Source organism: Cervus elaphus, chromosome 15 (assembly GCF_910594005.1).
Source record: "Cervus elaphus chromosome 15, mCerEla1.1, whole genome shotgun sequence".
In the NCBI taxonomy this organism is placed as follows: Eukaryota; Metazoa; Chordata; class Mammalia; order Artiodactyla; family Cervidae; genus Cervus; species Cervus elaphus.
The window spans coordinates 40,738,241-40,757,408 of record NC_057829.1 but is presented as its reverse complement, the minus strand read 5'-3'; the positions used below and the strand labels follow the sequence as shown (position 1 = coordinate 40,757,408).

The window sequence follows — 19,168 nt, the reverse complement described above, 5'->3', positions numbered from 1 at the left end:
CATGTATTCTCACTGATAGATTGTACAATATTACATGTAAAAATAAGTTAATTTCCTTGTTTCTTCTCTCAATGTAGTGATTTTTATAATAGCTGTCATGTAACTCACTTATTCATGTATAGATTTAACTCCTTTTAAGAGCTGATATTTTTAGAACCTGCCTTGTGGCTTGGCTTAGAAATATTACAGTCAACAGTATATTTTAATAAAGAAATAACTATTCTTTTTTAAGCTATATGTTTTTAATATTCATGTTAATAGTTTGTCATAAATAACAGTCAGTTATAATTTTCATACTCTTCCCATTCCCCATTTCAGAATGGGGCAGCACCAAAACAGGAGAACAGGATGGCTTGATTGGCACAGCCATGAACTGTGTGCTTCAGGTTCCAAAGTACCTACCTCAGGAGCAGAGATTTGATATTCGAGTGCTGGTGAGTTTAAGTGACTTGTTTTATAAATACGTGCTTGATATAGTAAAACAACATCTTTGATCTAGATGAAAACATCATCTTTGTTTTGGAAGATCATTATTTTATATACTGGTTTTTAACCATTTTGTAGATGGTAGAGCACTGGCTAGTTTTCTGGCTGCCATTAAGAGTTATGTATATTGTGTTCATTTGCTTTTAATCCTCACCTGTGGTAACTGGCATGTTTTCATTTTTGTAGGGTTTAGGTCTACTGATAAATCTAGTGGAATATAGTGCTCGAAATCGGCACTGTCTTGTCAATATGGAAACATCATGTTCTTTTGATTCTTCCTTCTATAGTGGAGAAGGAGATGATAGTTTAAGGATAGCTGGACAAGTTCATGCAGTTCAGGCTTTAGTGCAGGTAAGCAACAACTTAAAACCATAACCCTTTGTTGCATCTGTCCAAATTCTTGATCACTTGCATCTTCTGTCTCCCTTCAACCTCCTTTCTCTTTTTCTGTTTTCACCAGTTCAGTGAGAGGTTAGAATGTGTACCATTACTTCATTTACTCTGCTGTTTTCAGCTATGATAGTCACTCATTAGACACTGTTAGCAAAAAGCAGAAACAAGGCCCATTTGTTTATGACTCAAAGATAGATTATTAACAACAAATTAGGAATTAACTTCTAGCCCTAGTCCTCTATCCCATGTGGGATAGAGGACTTAGCCCATCTGGTTCAATTCCTTCAGCATTTACTGGTCTGATCCGTGCCCAGAACTGTGTGCACCTGAATACTGGGACATACTTTGCAAAGTTTGTATATCTTTGGAGTAATTTCCTAACTTAGAAATTGTCAGAATATGTACTAATATGTTAAAACTGATGTTCCCAACTCACCCCACCCCAAACACTCCCTTTCCTCTTGTTTATATTTCCTCCCAAAACGACATGTGAGTTTTGGGGGTTTTTTTTTTGACAGTACTGGCATTACAGTTTTTGTCTTTTTGCAAGCTACTTTTGTCATTTCCTTAAGTGACAGTAATAATGAACCATCCTTTTTATTTTTTTCTAAAGTCTTTGCTAATCTTTAATCCTTTTTGTCTTTTGAAACTAGAAGTGCTTGAACTGTGTTTTCAGGAAATAATCTGCAACTAGATGCCCGTCATTCTCTTTCAAACATTTTGATCTCAGGACTTCTTTATACTCTTAACAATTATTGGGGACTCAAAAGAGCTTTGTTAATGTGTGCTTTATCTGTTGATATTTACTAAATTAGAAGTCAAAACTGAGAAAATTATAAAATACAGGCACACATTCTATTAGCCATTGAAACAATAGCATAATTACATAGCGTGTAGATTCTGGAAAACTCCACCATACAGTAATGAGAGAATGAAAGAAGTCAGTTGACCTTTTAATATTCTTATGAATGCAGTTTTGACTTCACGTACTCCCTAAAAGAATCTTGGGTTCCCCTTGAACCTAATTTTAAGAAATACTGCTTAATATAAAACTTACATTTTACTTTCTTAAGGGTATTAAAGTTTACATACCATTCTTCTGTATATTTCAGCAAGTTTTTGAGATATACTTGGCATTTAGTTTTCTGGTAGCTGTCATCAGTAATTTAGGGTTTCTCCAGATCATATCAGCAAATATATGAAATGCTTTGTGTACATTCAACATTGTGCCAGCACAGGGAAATAAGTAAGTGAAGGCAAGAGTTTGTTTCCTTTTTAGACTTTTTGATGTATACTTCCACTGACAATTGTACTTGCATTTTTTTTTTTTAAATTGAAATATAGTTGATTTACGGTGTTAATGTCTGCTGCACAGCAAAGTGACTCAGTTATACATAGCTTTCTTTTTCATATTCTTTTCCCTTATGGCTTATCCCATCACAGTGAATATAGTTCCCTGTGCTATGGAGTAGGACCTTGTGTCCATCCATTCTGTATGTAATAGTTTGTATCTATTAACCCCAAACTCCTAGTTCTTCCCTCTCCCATCCCCCTCCCTGTAGGCAACAAGTCTTATATCTGTGAATCTGTTTCCGCTTTGTAGATCGGTTCATTTGTGTCATGTTTTAGATTTCACATAAAAATAATATCATATGGCGTTTGTCTTTCTCTTTGTGACTGACTTCATTTAGTGTGATAATCTCTGGTTGTAAAAAAAAAAAAAATACGGAACACTTCATGAATTTGGTGTCATCTTTACACAGGGACCATGCTGATATTCTCTATTATATGTGTTGCTGAAGTGAGCACTATACTTTTATTGATAATATAGCAGTTGAGATTTAGTTCTCAGTCTTTCTCTGAGAACTTGTTTTCTACTTTCTTTGGGTTTTATTTCTTTAAATTTCTTTTAAAGAAGCCATTTGTTTTCCCCCAATATTATGAAACTTTATTCAGTGTCCTTTCTTCCTTCCAGTTAATTTATCCAGGCTGCTTGGATTTAAAGAATTTTTAACTGTTTTAATTTTAACTTTAATTTGTATTTTTTGCTTGAACTTCCTGCCCGTTATTATCCAAATTAAAGGAAAATGTTGGGATTTTCATTCTTAAAAATAGACTGCATACATCATTGGTAGATAATTTACTTAATTGAATCCCAGCAGCATTTATATTTTTGTTTTGTCTTTCAGTTGGATGTAGAGCTAGAGCTTTTACTGATACTTAGCCTTTTTACCAGATAGTATGCTTCTTAGGGGTACTGATGTTTAAAAGCAAATAGAGCCTTATATTTGGGTACTTTGATGTTGGTGATCCCTTTTTAATGATCTTCAAAAATGTTTATCAGCTATTCCTCGAGCGAGAACGAGCAGCACAGTTGGCAGAAAGTAAAACAGATGAATTGATCAAAGATGCTCCCACCACTCAGCATGATAAGAGTGGAGAATGGCAAGAAACAAGTGGAGAAATACAGTGGGTATCAACTGAGAGGACTGATGGTACCGAAGAGAAAAATAAGAAGGAGGAGGACGATGAAGAACTTGACCTCAATAAAGGTATATTTATTTTGACTGGTTTATTTTTTAAAGATGTGGGGTTTTTTCCCCCTGAAGTAAAGATGACACAGTTGCTGGTTTCCTGGGTGCTTTTGTTTGTTGTAGTTTTTGGTGTTTATATATATATGCACATGCATACTATTAGTTTTCTGTTTTAATACTTTCAGCCCTTCAACATGCTGGCAAACACATGGAGGATTGCATTGTGGCCTCATACACAGCACTGCTTCTTGGGTGTCTCTGCCAGGAGAGTCCAGTAAGTAAGAGTTCTGTGGTGTTTTATGTTATCCTAAAAGAATTTCATTGCAGCCACTTCACATCGTTACTTAATTAACTTGTTACTTTATTTTTCCCTCCTGTTAAAAACTTTTAAATATTGGGTGAACTTTAGAAAGTACATTTCAAAGTAAGAGTATACTGGTTTTGATGAGAAAGTTCCAGATTGATAGAGGAATCAATTCACATGTCTTTGGTTGAAGTAAAAGAGCATCATATGAGACCTGTGCTCACCTGGCTTAAGGTGGAAAAGTTTAGCCTCAGTGATATCAAGGACTCATAATTTCTACTTTTAAACTCTGCTGTCCTCTATGTGTTGTCTTTTGCTAGCTTTCTTCATGCACCTATGCTGACTCTGTGTCTCACCTAGTTAAATAATGCCCAGCAGAAGAATGTGGCCTCTTTGTTTCTCTGAAACAGCAATGGTTTCTATTCCCTAGGACTTCTCCACACCCAATGCAAAAAGCAGACTTCCTTCACCTTGGCCAGCATTGGCTCACATGGCTTTGTTTGATCTACTCATTGGCTGGGGAAATGGGATTACTGTGTGAGATTTAGATCATGATTTAACTACGAAAAGGATGTGAATGTGTACACAGTTGGGCTGAATCAGCACAGAAGTGAACATTTCTGGCTATTTGAACAGTCTGCTTTAAAATGGAGGACACATAGGATTTATTTATTTATTTATTTTTAACAGAGAGACCCAGTAGAAGAGCCAACTTTTAAAATAGAAGAGAGATGGGTTTTTTCCCCCTACAATCAAGGGCGTTCAGGATGCAAGAAAGGAGATCTGTTGTATAGTGGGATTGCTAGTTTCTCTTTTACTTAAGACTAGAGGGCTAGAAGAAAAGAACATAATCATGATATGAAGGGCTTCTATCAACCCACCCACATTTCCTCATTTTTGCCATCGAGTTTTCTGCATTGTCATTTTTGTTCTTCCTGTGTACCTTATTTGTCTTAAGTCCTGTGTATTTTTCTGGATCTTTCTTGTTCATTTATTCTATATTGTAGACAGGCTCTGATCTATGTGCACACTAGCCCACTTCGTTGTGCCCCTTGCTGGCACAACTGCTTTCAGGATCGAGACCAGAGTTCTTACTGTGGCGCTGGAGGCCCTGCAAATCTTTATTTCCTTTCCTGGACTCTCTTCAAGCTCAGCCCTTGTCCTTATTTCCTTTAAATTGAGAGATTTTTAGGGAAATGGGAAGCACCAAGCAAAAAGAAGGAGGAAAGCACGCCCCCCCACCCCCCCAAAAAAAGAGTGGGTATGCTATTTAAAGATTTTTACATATTTTGCATACACCCTGGTTTCAATTATGTTCTTAAATAATGAATCTTAAAATTGAGTTTTTTTCAGATGTGAATTATTTCTCTCTCGTGTCTAAAGAGAGGTTAGGTTGTAGACAATATTGTGAATTTATAGAGCCCAGGATGTCTTTCTTACCTTAGGGATCATTATGATTAACCCTAAAAAGCTAGCTGATTCCACAGAATGTAAAAGAAATTGGTTTGCCCAGTGTTTAAGTGGAGGAAGGACAAGAAAGCAGGTGGATATGCAGTAAGTGCTATTTTAAGGTAAAGTGCAGCATGTTTAGGAAGCCCAGGAGACTCGTGTTATTTTCCATTACCCAGGATACATCTGGTGCATTTTAATGGTCAGTCTTCTCTCTGGTCTTTCTGTTCTTGCTGCTCTTAACTCTCCATTCCTGAAATCCTGCATACCACCACCACAGCTAACTTCCTTGAGAGCACATCTGATCATGTTAACTCTCGTCAGTCTCACTCTCGCCAATCTTTCTTAACTCACTGTCATTTAGGAAATGATAGCTTCGTTTACTGCTGTAAGACTCCAAACTTATGCTTCTCCAATATTTTATTTTATTGAAGTATAGTTGATCCAGTATTAAAATCTGTCATACCCCTTGGTTACTTTTCTAAATTTCTGAAATAGGCCATGCCATTTCACACCTTTTCTTACCTCCTGTACATTACCATTTATTGCACACTGTTTTAAAATAAATGCTCTGACCCTCCTTCCTATGCCTCGGCTCCTTATTTTGTTGTTCTCTGTAATGTGTTGATAGAAAAGGATTTGATTTGAGTTGTTGAGAAGCTTTCACCTGAAACCTAGGATCTAATTATTCTGAATGAGAGAAGTACACTTTTCTATTGAGCTATCTTCGTAGACAACATACTATTCTTCCCACCACTGTGCTGTCATGTCCTTTTCCTTGCAGTTGGATAAAGATGTTTTTAAATCCAGCATTCCTTTACCTCTGCAGTTAGTTACCATAGCTATTGCCCTCACGATGTATTCTTCAGTATATTCTCAGTATATTTTTAAAATACAAGTATTTAAAGATTGTAAAATCTCTCAGGATTTTAGCTGCAAGGTTTTACTGAGTAGCCATAAAAGTGGGAGAGAGGGGATTGGTTGCAAATTTCCTAAGAGGGTAACATGTACTCTTCCATGTCTTCATCAACAAAAATGAAACCAAAAGCGTCCCTCTTCCTGTGCTGTTTGTTTTTTTTTTTTTTTTGGTATGTGCTTTTTATTATAGGTGAGCCTCCTTAGAAGAGGTTTTCCTTTTATTCTTTATGAATCTTTAAAGCATTTTAAATACATATTGAAATAGAACAACATTTTAAGCAGGCCATGTATTTTTCTTACAATAAACTGGTTTATATACAGTTTAGCTGCTTCTTGCTAATGGAGGGAAACATCCTAATCTTCTGTCCTGACATTGCCTACATTTTCTTTCTATAGATGATACTAGATTTCCTTTGGAAAGATACAGTTAATTCCTAGCCTACATGAAGAATTTTCCTTGATCTTTTTCTTTATATTCCTAATCAGCTTTTTGGATACATTCTCAGTCTGCATTTCCTTGCTATTCTTATCCTCACCCACCCCACCCCACCCCCCAACAATGCATTTTGTTATTTCAGGCATTTTTCTGTGCATTTACAAAAGCAAATATGCACATAAATGTTTCTTTGTAGTCTTTGGCAGCTTTATCTTTCTCCCTTCTTTCTGAGGATGGGATAGGGTGGGGTAGGGAATGGATTCACAGGGTCACAAAAGTTAGAGTGTGGAAAGGGAAATTGCATATTAACCAAGGAGTTTAAGGACCCTGTAGAAGTTTGAAATAGGATGTGTGCCAAAACCAACAACACAGTGCAAGGTTCAAACTCATGTTTTCTGCCACCTGACCAGTGTTCCTTTGATTTGTTTCCTTAGATCAATGTGACCACTGTGCGGGAGTATCTGCCAGAAGGGGACTTTTCAATAATGACAGAGATGCTCAAAAAATTCCTGAGCTTCATGAATCTTACCGTAAGTAACTTCCATTGCAGCTTCTGTGGTTTTGCATATGACACATTAATGACAGTAGAAGTACAGGACTTCTCTGGCAGTCCAGTGATTAAGACGGCACCTTCAGTGTAGGGTGTGCAAGTTCAATCCCTGGGCAGGGAACTAAGATCCCACATGATTTGCAACCAAAAAACCAAAACATAAACAATACTGTAATTAAAAAAAATTTTCAATAAATACTTTTTAAGAAATGACGGTAGAAATACAAGTACCATGGCCATCATGAATAGAAGCAAAAAAAATGATTTTCTTTTAATAATTGTGTGGTTTCTTTAAGGTAACTGAATTATTAGGGCCAAATATATTGATAGTATTATGAAAGCCATAGTTTAATCTCACCTTGTTTTGATTCATAATGTTTGGTTTAATAAGGCTAAATAGTTTAAGCTCTGATTCAGTGCTTTGGAAAATTAACTGTTACTCCCTCTCCACTCCCACCCCCTCTCGCCTCCCACCTCCACTCCTCCCTTTCCAGTGTGCTGTTGGAACCACAGGCCAGAAGTCTATCTCTAGAGTGATTGAATACTTGGAACACTGCTAGCTGCTTTACCTTTGCTTCAGGTGCTCGGTAATGCTGGAGCTATACTTAGACAAAGAAAAGTCACGAGAGAAGCCCTTGAAGATATACCAAGAACATTCATCAGTATCATTCATATTTGGATTTTTAAGGCCACCTGATTTCTTCTTCGTCATGCATTCTGCATTTGCTAAATGACAGTTACTACATCAATCTGCAACTATCAAAAATGAGGGAAAAGGTTCAGGCTGTTAACAGTTCCACGCAGTATTTAAACACACTTTGGCAGAATTTATACGCTCCCCTCGTCCTCTTGCTTCATTCTGGGCAAGTTTTCAGGGGAAACTTGTGCTGCTGTTAGTGCAACTGCTGTGTATGTTGAGCCACTGTTGTCATGCCAGCCAGGTGCAGAGGCAGCTTAGCTACTGAGGTATTGAATGTTCTGAGGACATTCTAGACAACAGCTTAGTTCCTTTTTCAGGCTCATTTGCTTTTGCTTTTTTGTTGAATGATTCCAATCGTAAATAAAGCTTTTAATAATTTTGTGAATTTTTTTTGTTGTTGTTCCCTGAACTACTGTCTATATTTAAAATTAGATGGAATCCAAAGACACAAGGGATTAGTATATTTTTTTATTCTTGATTTGGTTTGGGTTGTTGAAGTATTTTTCACCTTTGAGACCATGACCATATTCATTATCATACCATAGTAAGTCATAGCTATAGATGCAAGAAAACAAATAACAGTTTGAGGGAATATAAGATGATGTGCCCTGTTAAAGGATGAAGCAAAATAGACAAACCCAGGGTAGTTTACCCTTAAAGTTAGGGAAGACTCTTGAAACATGATTAAGTTTTGAGGGAGAACTCTCTAGATATATTTTCTAATGTTCAATACAGTAAATATAAGGAAGCTAAAACACCAATGTGGAATTCATGTTTCCAGATAACATGTATATTCTTCTATAAGAGTGACAGGATCAAATGCATAAACGCAAAGCCTTAAATTGTTGGTTTAGAGAAGATCCTTCTTCTTCATCCAGATTCTTTTAGTTCATAGAACATTGTGTTGTCTGGAGCACACAGTAACATATTTTATATATTTAATTTTACAACATTGCAAATTTTTATTGTATTATTGTTCAAACCACTGGTTATACATTTTTTCTTTTTTACTGATTGGGCCTGAATACAGGCTTTCCAGAGATTTCATTTAATACTTTAAAATACCTTTCAGGTAGTTATATCATGTTTCTTCATTGGATTTGTAAAACTTGAAGCCATAAAAATATTAGTTTGGTGTGTATTGGGGGAAATAGCTAAAAGTCTAATTTTTACCCATTTAGACTTTGTTATTTCCTTGTATAAAGTGACAAATCGGGGCTCTTGGATCAGTGCCAGCTGTAATGTTTTTTAATGCAGTGGCTGCCTTTTATTGTCTTCCTATTTTTGATAATGCAGATTGTTGGGAAATCTATAAGGAAGTAACTGATTCCAGTCAAATTGTTTTCTTCTTCTCCTACCCACCCCAGTCCCCCACCCATCACCTTTTAAGAGCATAGTATGCCAGTGTAACTTGGGAATGATTGAGGTTGTATTTGCCCTGAGTATACAAGCTAGCTTAGCAAACTATTTTAAATGCTTATTGGTAAATGATATCCATAAAATTGAATTAGTTAAATTATTTTAAAATACATTGATATTTATTAATCATTGGATTTAGGAAAAGGAGGAGATTCTTAGTAAAACTGACTTGTTGAATGGTTAGGGATATTATAAAACATTTGGATAAGAACAATCAGGGCGAACTGCATTTTTCTGTTACACTGGTAATCATTTGAGAATTGATTTACCTCAGTGTTTAACAGTTTTTTGTTTTGTTTTGTTTTTTAAATAATAACTAATTGTCAAGCACTGATAGAGATGCAGATTTTGGTGGGGAGTGGTGGGGGAGAAATCACCTCACCAAACGCAGTGCATTTGTGTGTTTTTAACCCTCAGAGAACTCTGCATTTTAGGGTACTTGAGGCTGACTTGCAAATTAACTAAAGTTTTAAAGTAACCTTTTTTTCCATTGTAAATATTTCTGTAAATACTACCAATTGGAAACTAGAAGGTAGAGTACTTTTCTGAATCCAATCCTATTTTTATTTTATACAGTATTTCTCAGCTGTGATCTTTGGAGCAAAAGCCAACGGCAGGAAAAAAAATAGTTTGTACCAGTTTCATGAAGTATGTCTTTGGGTTTTTGTAAATAATTTTAACTCAAATAAAATTGCTACTTTCAATACACATGTTGTCTTTAACATAAATCTATTGAACTATTTTGGAGGAAGAAGACACAAACTTGATACAGCTGACTAATGGGAAACATGATGTGTCACTTAAGTGAATTTCACACTTTGAAAATGCACATAAAAATTTAACCAGTTTTTGTTAGACACTATGTATATGTTTTATATGTATATAAAAACACTATGTGTTTTTAATAACACTCATCTGAATGTAATGGCAACTCAGCGACTCACACATGAGGGATGGCAGTTTTCTGGCTGAGTGGTTGTGCCCTTGGTATGTTATTAAGTTGCTTCAGTCCTTTTGCACCTCTGAATATGACCTTTGCATTTGCGTTTTGAAAGCTGCTTTTTAGTTTTTCAGGTTCTCGTTAGTTGTCAGCCTTTAAGTTTCCTGTACTTTTTCAAGTGGGTTCCTCAACCTCTACTGAATGCTTTTAACTATAAACCCAGATGAAACGATCTGTCCTGGGAGCTTCTGTCTGCTTTTCCCTCTTATACACATAGAGGCAAGTATATAACCATGTTTAAGAGTGCAGGCTAAAGAGATAGAAATATCTTAAATCACATGTGTAAATTTTGAATATTACTGCTGATGTTTATGGACTTTGAGCAAATTCCTGAACTTTTTTTCTGTTTATTCAACCAGAAATAGGGGATGGTACTGGGTTGGCCAAAAAATTTGTTCTGGTTTTTATGGGGTTTTTTTTTGCCAACCCAGTAAGTACTTAACCTCAGTGCTGTGAAGATCAAGATGGTACACATAAAGTATTAGCAGTGTTTCAAACAGGTCTTGGTAAATAGTAGCTTTTATCAAACAATTTTCACTCCATCAGGAAATTAAAATGTAAAGAACAGAGGAGAATAGTGTGATAATTTTAAACACCTGAGATAATAGCTTTTCATATCACTGAGGGCATTGGGTTTGAATTACTTTAACAGGAAATCTCTAATTAATATCTTGGTAGTAACTAACAAAGCAGGGGGAAACGAAATAAGTGATCATTAAAATGTTCCAAACAAGTTTTTATACACTAGAAAGAAGGACCAGAAGAGGTTTGCACAGTTCACTGTCAGTTAATGATCTCATACAGGATGCATAGATAAGTAATTTGATATAGAAAGTCTTCAAACTGAAGAAAAAATTGAATACTGTTAAATGTTTTGATCAAACCTCTATTTCCTTTGCTTATATGTCTGCAATTTGAATACTCCAAAGGTCATGCACTGGCTTAAGGAACAAAAATGGAAAACCATACCTGTATACCACCTAGATTAAAGGGACCTGTCTGCTATCCAGAGTTGTATAACAGAGGGTATGGGTAAATAGAATGTCAACTACAAATTGGCACTTGAATCTACCTCTACAAGGATTAAGTCATGTGCTGTTGCAGCTGCTGATTTTCAACACCCACTAAAAGGAATTCAGGGTGCACAGAAATGAGGCGCTCTGTGCTGGTGTGGGGGCTACTGGGGCCTTAGCAGAACAGGTCTTCAGATAGATATTTCAGGAGCTGATTTTATTAGCCTAATTGTATCTCCTCATATGGAGAAAAGCACTAAAATCCTTCACAATGATAACCGTTCATCTTTTTTTTTTTTACCTGCTGAAATTTTTTTTTCCTTTTTTTTTTCATTTATTTTCACTAGTTGGAGGCTAATCACTTCACAACACTGCAGTGGGTCTTGTCATACATTGACACGAATCAGCCATGGAGTTAACATGTATCCCCATCCCGATCCCCCCTCCCCCCTCCCTCTCCACCCGATAACCATTCATCTTGACTAGCAGAAAGCTTCATGAGACTAGCAGAAACCTGGAAAAATGTGTGCCTGACTGCATGTACTCACCCTTCACCAAAATCAATATATACTGTCCTTTCCCCACCCAACCTCTTTGGAGCAGTTTTTCAGAGCTGTCTGAGGTGCTGCCTAAGTCCACAATACCTTACTTCCTACAATAGCAAAACAAACATTTTTAAGGAGACTTGGCAAAATGACCTAAAAGTCACACGGAACTGCAAAGGACCTGAAAGAGCAAGACAATCTTGAAGAAGGGTATACGCTACAGACAAGAGGAGCCTAGCAAGTTAGACTCTTTGGGGTCACAAAGAGTCAGTGAGCGACTTTCACATACACTTTTGAACTTCAAGTTCTGCTACAAAACTACAGTAGTTAAAACCATGTGATAATAGCATAAGGGCAAACAGATGAGTACAGCAGTCTAGAAACAGATGCACATATGATACATCACCAAATAATTCTTGGCAGAGGCACCAGAGTGATTTTTAATGTGGAAGTACTTTTTTAACAAATTGTTCTGAAACAACTAGATACCCATTTTTTAAAAATGACCCTACCTCTTAATCAAACACAAAAATTCCAGATGAATCATAGATCTAGGTGTAAAGGCTGAAACTATAAAGCTTTTAAAAGCATCAATTTTAAAAGCACTCCCATCATTTGGGGAGTGGCCATTTTTTTTGACAAGATACAGAAACCAAAACTGATTATCAGAATCAAAAATGCATGTTCATAAAGATACATGATAAGAAAGTGAAAAAGCATTCTGACTGGGAGAAAATGTTCACAAATAATTTGCTTGACAAAGGACTTTATCCACAAATAATTTGCTTGACAAAGGACTCAATAAAGAACAGCTCAGTTTTTAAATGGACTTGAATAGGTACTTAGCAAAGGATGATACATGAGTAACTAATAAACACATTTAAAAAACACTCCACATCATTAGTGATCATGGAAATGCACTTTTAAATTAAAAGATACTAAAAAAAAAAAAGAAAAATTACAAGATACTACCTATTCAGCAAAACAGCCAAAATTTAACCAGTAACACTAAATGTTGCAAAAATGAGCAGTTGGAACTTTGTCAATGTTGCTGGTGAGAATGTAAAATCATAACACCACTTTGGAACAAAGTTTTGGGAGTTGCTTGTAAACGTAAAGATACATTTCTCCTTCAACTCAGCATTTGCTTTTTATGCAGGGAAAATTAAAGCATTCAACAGATGGTTGTGAAAAAATTTTCACAATAAATTTGTGAAAAAAAAAGTTCATAGCCATTTTATTAATAGTAGCCAAACACTGGAAGCACAAATGTTTGTCCATCAGCAGGCAATGGATAAACTATGTATTTATGCAATAGAATTTAGCAATAAAGGGATGACCTACTAATTCAATCAGAAATGTGGATAAATCTCATATTTAATGCTGAGTGGAAGAAGCCAAATAAACAACATATAGCATGAATCAACTGACACAAATTTATAGAAAACTAAGGTGAAAACATTCACAACTGTTCACTTAGAAGACAATAACAAAAAGTTAAGTGAAAAATTCTTTTATGTTTAGAAAATTAAAAGCTAACCTGATAAGGGTTAGAGAAGTTATGGTGGAAAATGTTTAAAAATTAGGACTAACAACAAAAGTCTTACGATGTATCAAAACCATACTAAGGATAAATGTTTGACTTTAAATGTTAGTATATGAAAAACAATGGCTGAAAATTCTAAAAGACAAGTCTCCATTTTAAAAATAGAACAAGAGCAATACAATAAACCTTGGATAAGGAGAAAGAAGGTAATAGAAAAAACTTTTTTAATTGGCCTAAAATAGACTTTGAAAAGGGAAATTAGCTTTGGGGACACTGACCAAGAAGGAAAAAGTACATATTTAAAATGAACTATAAAAATAAAAAAGTACAGAGATAGAAATTTAAAAGACATTAATTGAATACTCTGAATAGATATGTTAATAGAAATTGATAATGTAAATGAAGTTATCAAATTAGAAAAATGAAGTGAATAAAACAAAAAGAAATGGAAAGCAAAAGAGCTTTATAACTTCTAAAAAAGCATTAAAAAATTCCATAACATATATATTGAAAGTTATTTCCACTAAGCTTTCAAGAAATCTAATTTTACACAAATTCTTCTGGAGCACTGAAAAAGAGGGAACACCTCTATAAACACTTGATGAAGTACATATGACATTGGTAACAAAATAAGACAAGGACAACAAGGAAAATGAAAATTGCAGGATTACCCCACTGAAAACTATTGTGACACTAAATTCCTTTAAAACATGTAAGTAAATTGAATCCAGGAATATATATATATATATCAATATATACATATTGAACCCAGGGCTCCTGCATTTCAGGTGGAGTCTTTACCATCTGAGCCACCAGGGAAGCCCAATCATGCTTAAGAATGCGTAGACAGAAAAACTCTAGAAGGCTACTAATCAAACACATAAAAATGATTTTTCCGTGGGAAGATGAGATGAAGGGATATGTCAAGGTGAATTTTGCTTAATTGGTATTCATTTGGGTTTTTAAAAAAATAAGTTATTCATTTTATATAAATTAAAAAATAGATTTGAAAGGCTAGAAAAATCAAATGAACAGACACAAAGTTGGTATTTTTGCCACTGCTACCTAGTCACTGTCTGCAGAGGATGCAAAGAGACTTAATGGTGATATGGATGGTATCATCAACTCAATGGACATGAATCTGAGCAAAATCCGGGAGATAGTGATGGACAGGGAAGGCCAGCATGCTACAGTCCATGGGGTCACAAAGAGTTGGACATGACTGAGCGACCGAACAACAACAAATACTACCTGATGACTGATTTGAAACCTGCTAATTTTTTAGCTGCTCAGTCATGTATGACTCTTTGCAACCCATGGGCTGTAGCCTGCCAGGCTCCTCTGTCCATGGAATTCTCCAGGCAAGAAGTCTTTTAGAATATGAAAGATCAGAAGTTTTACTGGGGCAATTTTTCTCATAACCACTGCAAGGAATTTCTGACATGCAAGACTTGACTTGACTTGAGCTCTGAAATGGGGATGACTTACAACAAAGGGTTTATCATCCAGTAAAACAGCATTTGGGACTTCCTTGGCAGTTCAGTGGTTAAAACTCCATGCTTCCAATGCAGGGGGTACAGGTTCGATACCTGGTCAGGGAACTAAGATCCTACATGCCTCAAGGCACAGGCCAAGAAAAAATTTTTTAACTGAGCTTTTCATTCCACTAGCTACAAAACTGTAAGAGCCCAAAGTTTGTATGGTGGTTTGGGGGAGAATGATTGCAATATGAAATTAATGTTGGCACAAATCCTAAGGTAAGTGAACCTTGGATTTTATTTGGAGAGTTTTTCTGTGACTGCTATGGTCCAAAGTAGTAATAGGTGCTTTCCCATGTCTCTTCTCTGATATAATCTCTCCAACATCCTGGAAAGGTGAATGGTATCTGTATTTCACTGAGAAATAAATTGAGGCTCTGGGAGGTTAAGTTGGTTACCAGCGGTCCCACAAGGGGCAGAATCAGGATTCAAACCCACATCTGCCTGATCCCAAAGGTAAGCACCCACCCAGTTCTACCTGGGATGACCTCTTGTTTTTATTCCCTGCAAGTGTCTCCATCTTTCTGTTTCATGGGTTTCCTCATTCAGACTGAGTTTATTGAGAGCATGAACTACGACTTACTTAAGTTTGAATGCTCAAGGTCCTGATGAAACTAGCTTAAAATAACTATTTATATCTCAACCAATTTCTAAAATAAATTCTGATTTCTTAGAGCAAAGAAGAAACCATTTAAAGTTCTAAGGAAGACAGTAATTAGAAGCAGTAGGACTCTAGGAGGGACATAGTTAAGGAAAAAAATTAGGCTGCTGGATACCTCATTAGTTTGAATGTGCTGAGAAGCAATTTACATTTCAGTTGGCAATTTGGGATGAGTTAGAGATAGGTATTTAGAAAACCAAGCTAATTATTATTATTAGCTTGGTTACCAAAGTTCTTGTGCAGGAACTTGATTACAAACATTGAAATAAAGGTATATTATATACAACTCATCTGGGAATAATACTTACATAATAGTTAGGAATATTGAATACTGAATATTGATTTCACCAAAACTTGTGATATAGGTAGGTTGGAAGGCTAAGTGTGGGGTGGGGGCCATAGGAGAGGGAATCCCAGTCTTCCAGGGTGGCCAGTTGATGAAAAAAAATCAGAAATAGCAGTACAAGAATATTGTTTAGAAATAAGGAGGTAACGGGCAGAAGAAACAGCTCAAAGAACAGGAAGTGGGTGCTTCTGGGGAACTGGTTGGGGTGCGTTGGAGGAGAGACAAAGGAACTGATCTATTTCACTGTAAACTTTTCCATTGTAAAACTTCTGACTTTTAAGGTACATACATATATTACTTTGATAGAGATAAAACTTAAATTATAAAGTGAGTGGTAGCTGGCACTGTCTTCAGGGTGTAACCCACATCCTGAGTTGAACCTTTAGACCATGGAACAGTTTCTGAAGTACTTGAGCATGAATTCCTACATGATTAGCCATGTGGAGCATCAAATAATTTTCGGTGACTAAACTGAAACAAAAATAAGTGTTTGGGGTTACAGTACTGAGGTTATTAGTACTCTCGCCATACAGCACATCATGGAAAATAAAACAACACAAATCAAATATTACTTAAGCACATACTGCTACTCCAACCTTTTCTGATTTTTGCTGCTGTCATTCAAGATGAAAATGTAAGCACAATTTTCATAAAAAGAACTCACCTATACTGAACACTCACTGTATCTGTGCCAGACCCTGAATAAACCACTTCCTGCCTTTAACCTTTGGATCACTGAACAGTTTCTGAAACGGTAAGCATGAATGACTGCACAACCTACCGCGACCAGCCAGAAATAGCTTAAGTGGGCTAATATTAAATACAACATTTACTTTTAGGGTTTTAGGAGTAAGTGACTGGGAAAAATCATACAAGAGAAACTAAAATGGAATAAAGTAAACCATCTTTTTAAAGCACCTGTTAATTTTCTACTGACTACCTCATCTTGCCTCTCCAACCTAGGATGACATTTTGAGTGATGTTTTAATATAAACTGCTAACCTTTACTGGGCATCTAGGATGTGCCTGGCACAGTGTTCAAGGTTTAGATACTTCCACAAGAGCTGATGTTTCAGTTCTGGGGTCCTAAATCTATCCTTGAAGAATTTACAAAGTGTGAACAAGCTAATTTTTAACTAAATTTTTAGGCAGTGTGAAGGTAAAAAGCTATTGGAGGCTTACTTTCAGCCTTGCTTGGAAGTTAATGAATTATTTATGATGTATTTAACAGTATGTAGCCCTCTTCTGTACATCAAGTTAATATATGATGATGTTTTCATCAAATCTATGTGGTCAAATGACCCACCAGTGCTGGACCACAAGAGTGTACAGCCTCATGTAGTAGAAAAATGAACAATTCTTTTGGAAGACAGTGCCAAGTGCGGACAGCCTACCAGGGAATGGTTCCGTGACAGCTGATAAAGTGGTTGGGCACAGCCGTCTACAGGACTGCGCTGCTCCAGCAGTCCCAGTAGAAGCCAATCATCTATTGTGTATCTACAAGGTGCTCTGTATGGTGCTAGGGGCTTTATGCAGTGCCTCATTAATCATCACACTAGGAGGAACTGCAGCCTGAATGCAGTTAGCAGATAATGACTAAGTCAGTACTGTAACCCAATTCTCTAAGCCTGCCCTGTATCAGCAATGCTCCCTGAGTCTGCAAGCTCTGAAGGGAAGTTATGCCCTGCTTGAGCTCCATGGGTGTTTTCTGAAATTATCTACTGGTTTAGAAGACTGATTGACATATTTTATGTGCAGCCTTTCACAATTTATTTGTTTTGCTCCATCTACATTTTTTATAATACTTTGGTTTTTTGAAGATGTAGCCGGAATGAGATATCCAGGAGAAAGCTAGGTGTAGTGGGGAACAGTTTCAAGAGAGAGGACTGACGTAACTGTCCAGATATGGGTTTACCCCCAAATAAAGTTTCCTTTTGTAAAAGAAGTAAAAAATCTTAATCTCCCAATTATAGAATGGATGATACCTCTGTGTATTTCCTTAAGCAAGTTTTCTTAGACACACAGAGGATACCTCATACTGGTGCAAAGCCCAAGGCTGTGGTTTAACATGTTTTTATGTTTGTTTTAGGGACAGTGGCAGCCATTATCTGCAACTTTCACAAGAGCTCAATGGGAAAGGAAATGATGTATTAAAGTAATGCCTGCAGACATATTAAGAAGAGGAAGCCCTTATTTGAGCTGCCCCAGGTGACACTGGGCTTCCCTCATAGCTCAGTTGGTAAAGAATCTGCCTTCAATGCAGGACACCCCAGTTCTATTCCTGGGTTGGGACGATCAGCTGGAGAAGGGATAGGCTCCCCACTCCAGTATTCTTGGTCTTCCCTTGTGGCTCAGCTGGTAAAGAATCCGCCTGCAATGCAGGAGACCTGGGTTCGATCCCTGGGTTGGGAAGATCCCCTGGAGAAAGGAAAGGCTACCCACTCCAGTATTCTGGCCTGGAGACTTCCATGGACTGTATAGTCCATGGGGTCGCAAAGAGTTGGACACGACTGAGTGACTTTCACTCATAGATGATACCGGTAACATGGAGAAGAAGCCATGTCTACTGAGCCCTGCTCAAATTTCTGGCCCACAGAATTATAACTGACAAACTGTTGTTTGAAGCTACTAAGTTTTAGTATACTTTGTTACACAGCTATAGCTGACTGAGACAGAACTTTATTGGGAAGAGCCTAAGTTGGAAACAGTCATAGGCCAAGGTTGAATCCAAGCAACCTAAACTCAAGACATAAAAGATCCACAGAAAAGAGGGTGAAAAGGTGAAGGACTGAGGCAAGTACAGAGGGAAACAAACTAGGGTAGGATGAAGCTAGTTCTGTTGCTGAGGGATAAATAAGATGGCCTGATCCTTAGAGGAGAACTTCCTACCACGTCTGCACATGGCAGAAGTTAAAAAAGTATTTGTTGAATAAACAGATGAATTCATGAGGCAGTCAGCTTTCCCGTTCTACTTATCTATCCATCAGAAAAATACATTCCTTTCAACTGGTTGAGAGGAATGTTCAGCTGGTTTCTTGTTTATCTATGAGCCATACTGTGTCCCTAAAAATACTCAATTTATTTGCTGTGTTTGCTCACTGCGATTCAAGTGGCTTTCCTCAGGCAAAATGTCAAGGGCTCCAGAATTCTTATACAGGGCATTCTGGGGAAGAGAAACTGGGTTGAAAGGGGACATGAAGAATTTTTTTTTTTTAATTATATCACCTACATATGGTAAATAGACAAATCTTAATTGTTCAACAATATAAAATGTGTATGTAATAACATGCCCATGTATACACCATACAATCACCACTCAGATCAATATCC

The 19,168-nt window shown here is 36.6% G+C and overlaps 1 protein-coding gene and 1 pseudogene across 3 annotated transcripts in view; one reads left to right on the top strand and one right to left on the bottom strand.

The window, feature by feature from the left end:
- WAPL (WAPL cohesin release factor) overlaps nucleotides 1-9,897 on the top strand; it is a 72,900-nt gene extending 63,003 nt beyond the window's left edge. For all 3 annotated transcript variants that reach the window (XM_043925288.1, XM_043925286.1, XM_043925287.1), the window contains exons 14-19: nucleotides 319-434; nucleotides 673-837; nucleotides 3,224-3,431; nucleotides 3,599-3,687; nucleotides 6,955-7,050; nucleotides 7,565-9,897. In XM_043925288.1, the coding sequence (XP_043781223.1) occupies nucleotides 319-434; nucleotides 673-837; nucleotides 3,224-3,431; nucleotides 3,599-3,687; nucleotides 6,955-7,050; nucleotides 7,565-7,630 (740 nt within the window). In that variant the 3' untranslated portion in view covers nucleotides 7,631-9,897. The remainder of the gene's footprint in view (nucleotides 1-318; nucleotides 435-672; nucleotides 838-3,223; nucleotides 3,432-3,598; nucleotides 3,688-6,954; nucleotides 7,051-7,564) is intronic.
- Nucleotides 2,599-2,688, bottom strand: LOC122709736 (annotated as a pseudogene).
- Nucleotides 9,898-19,168: the final 9,271 nt, after the last annotated feature.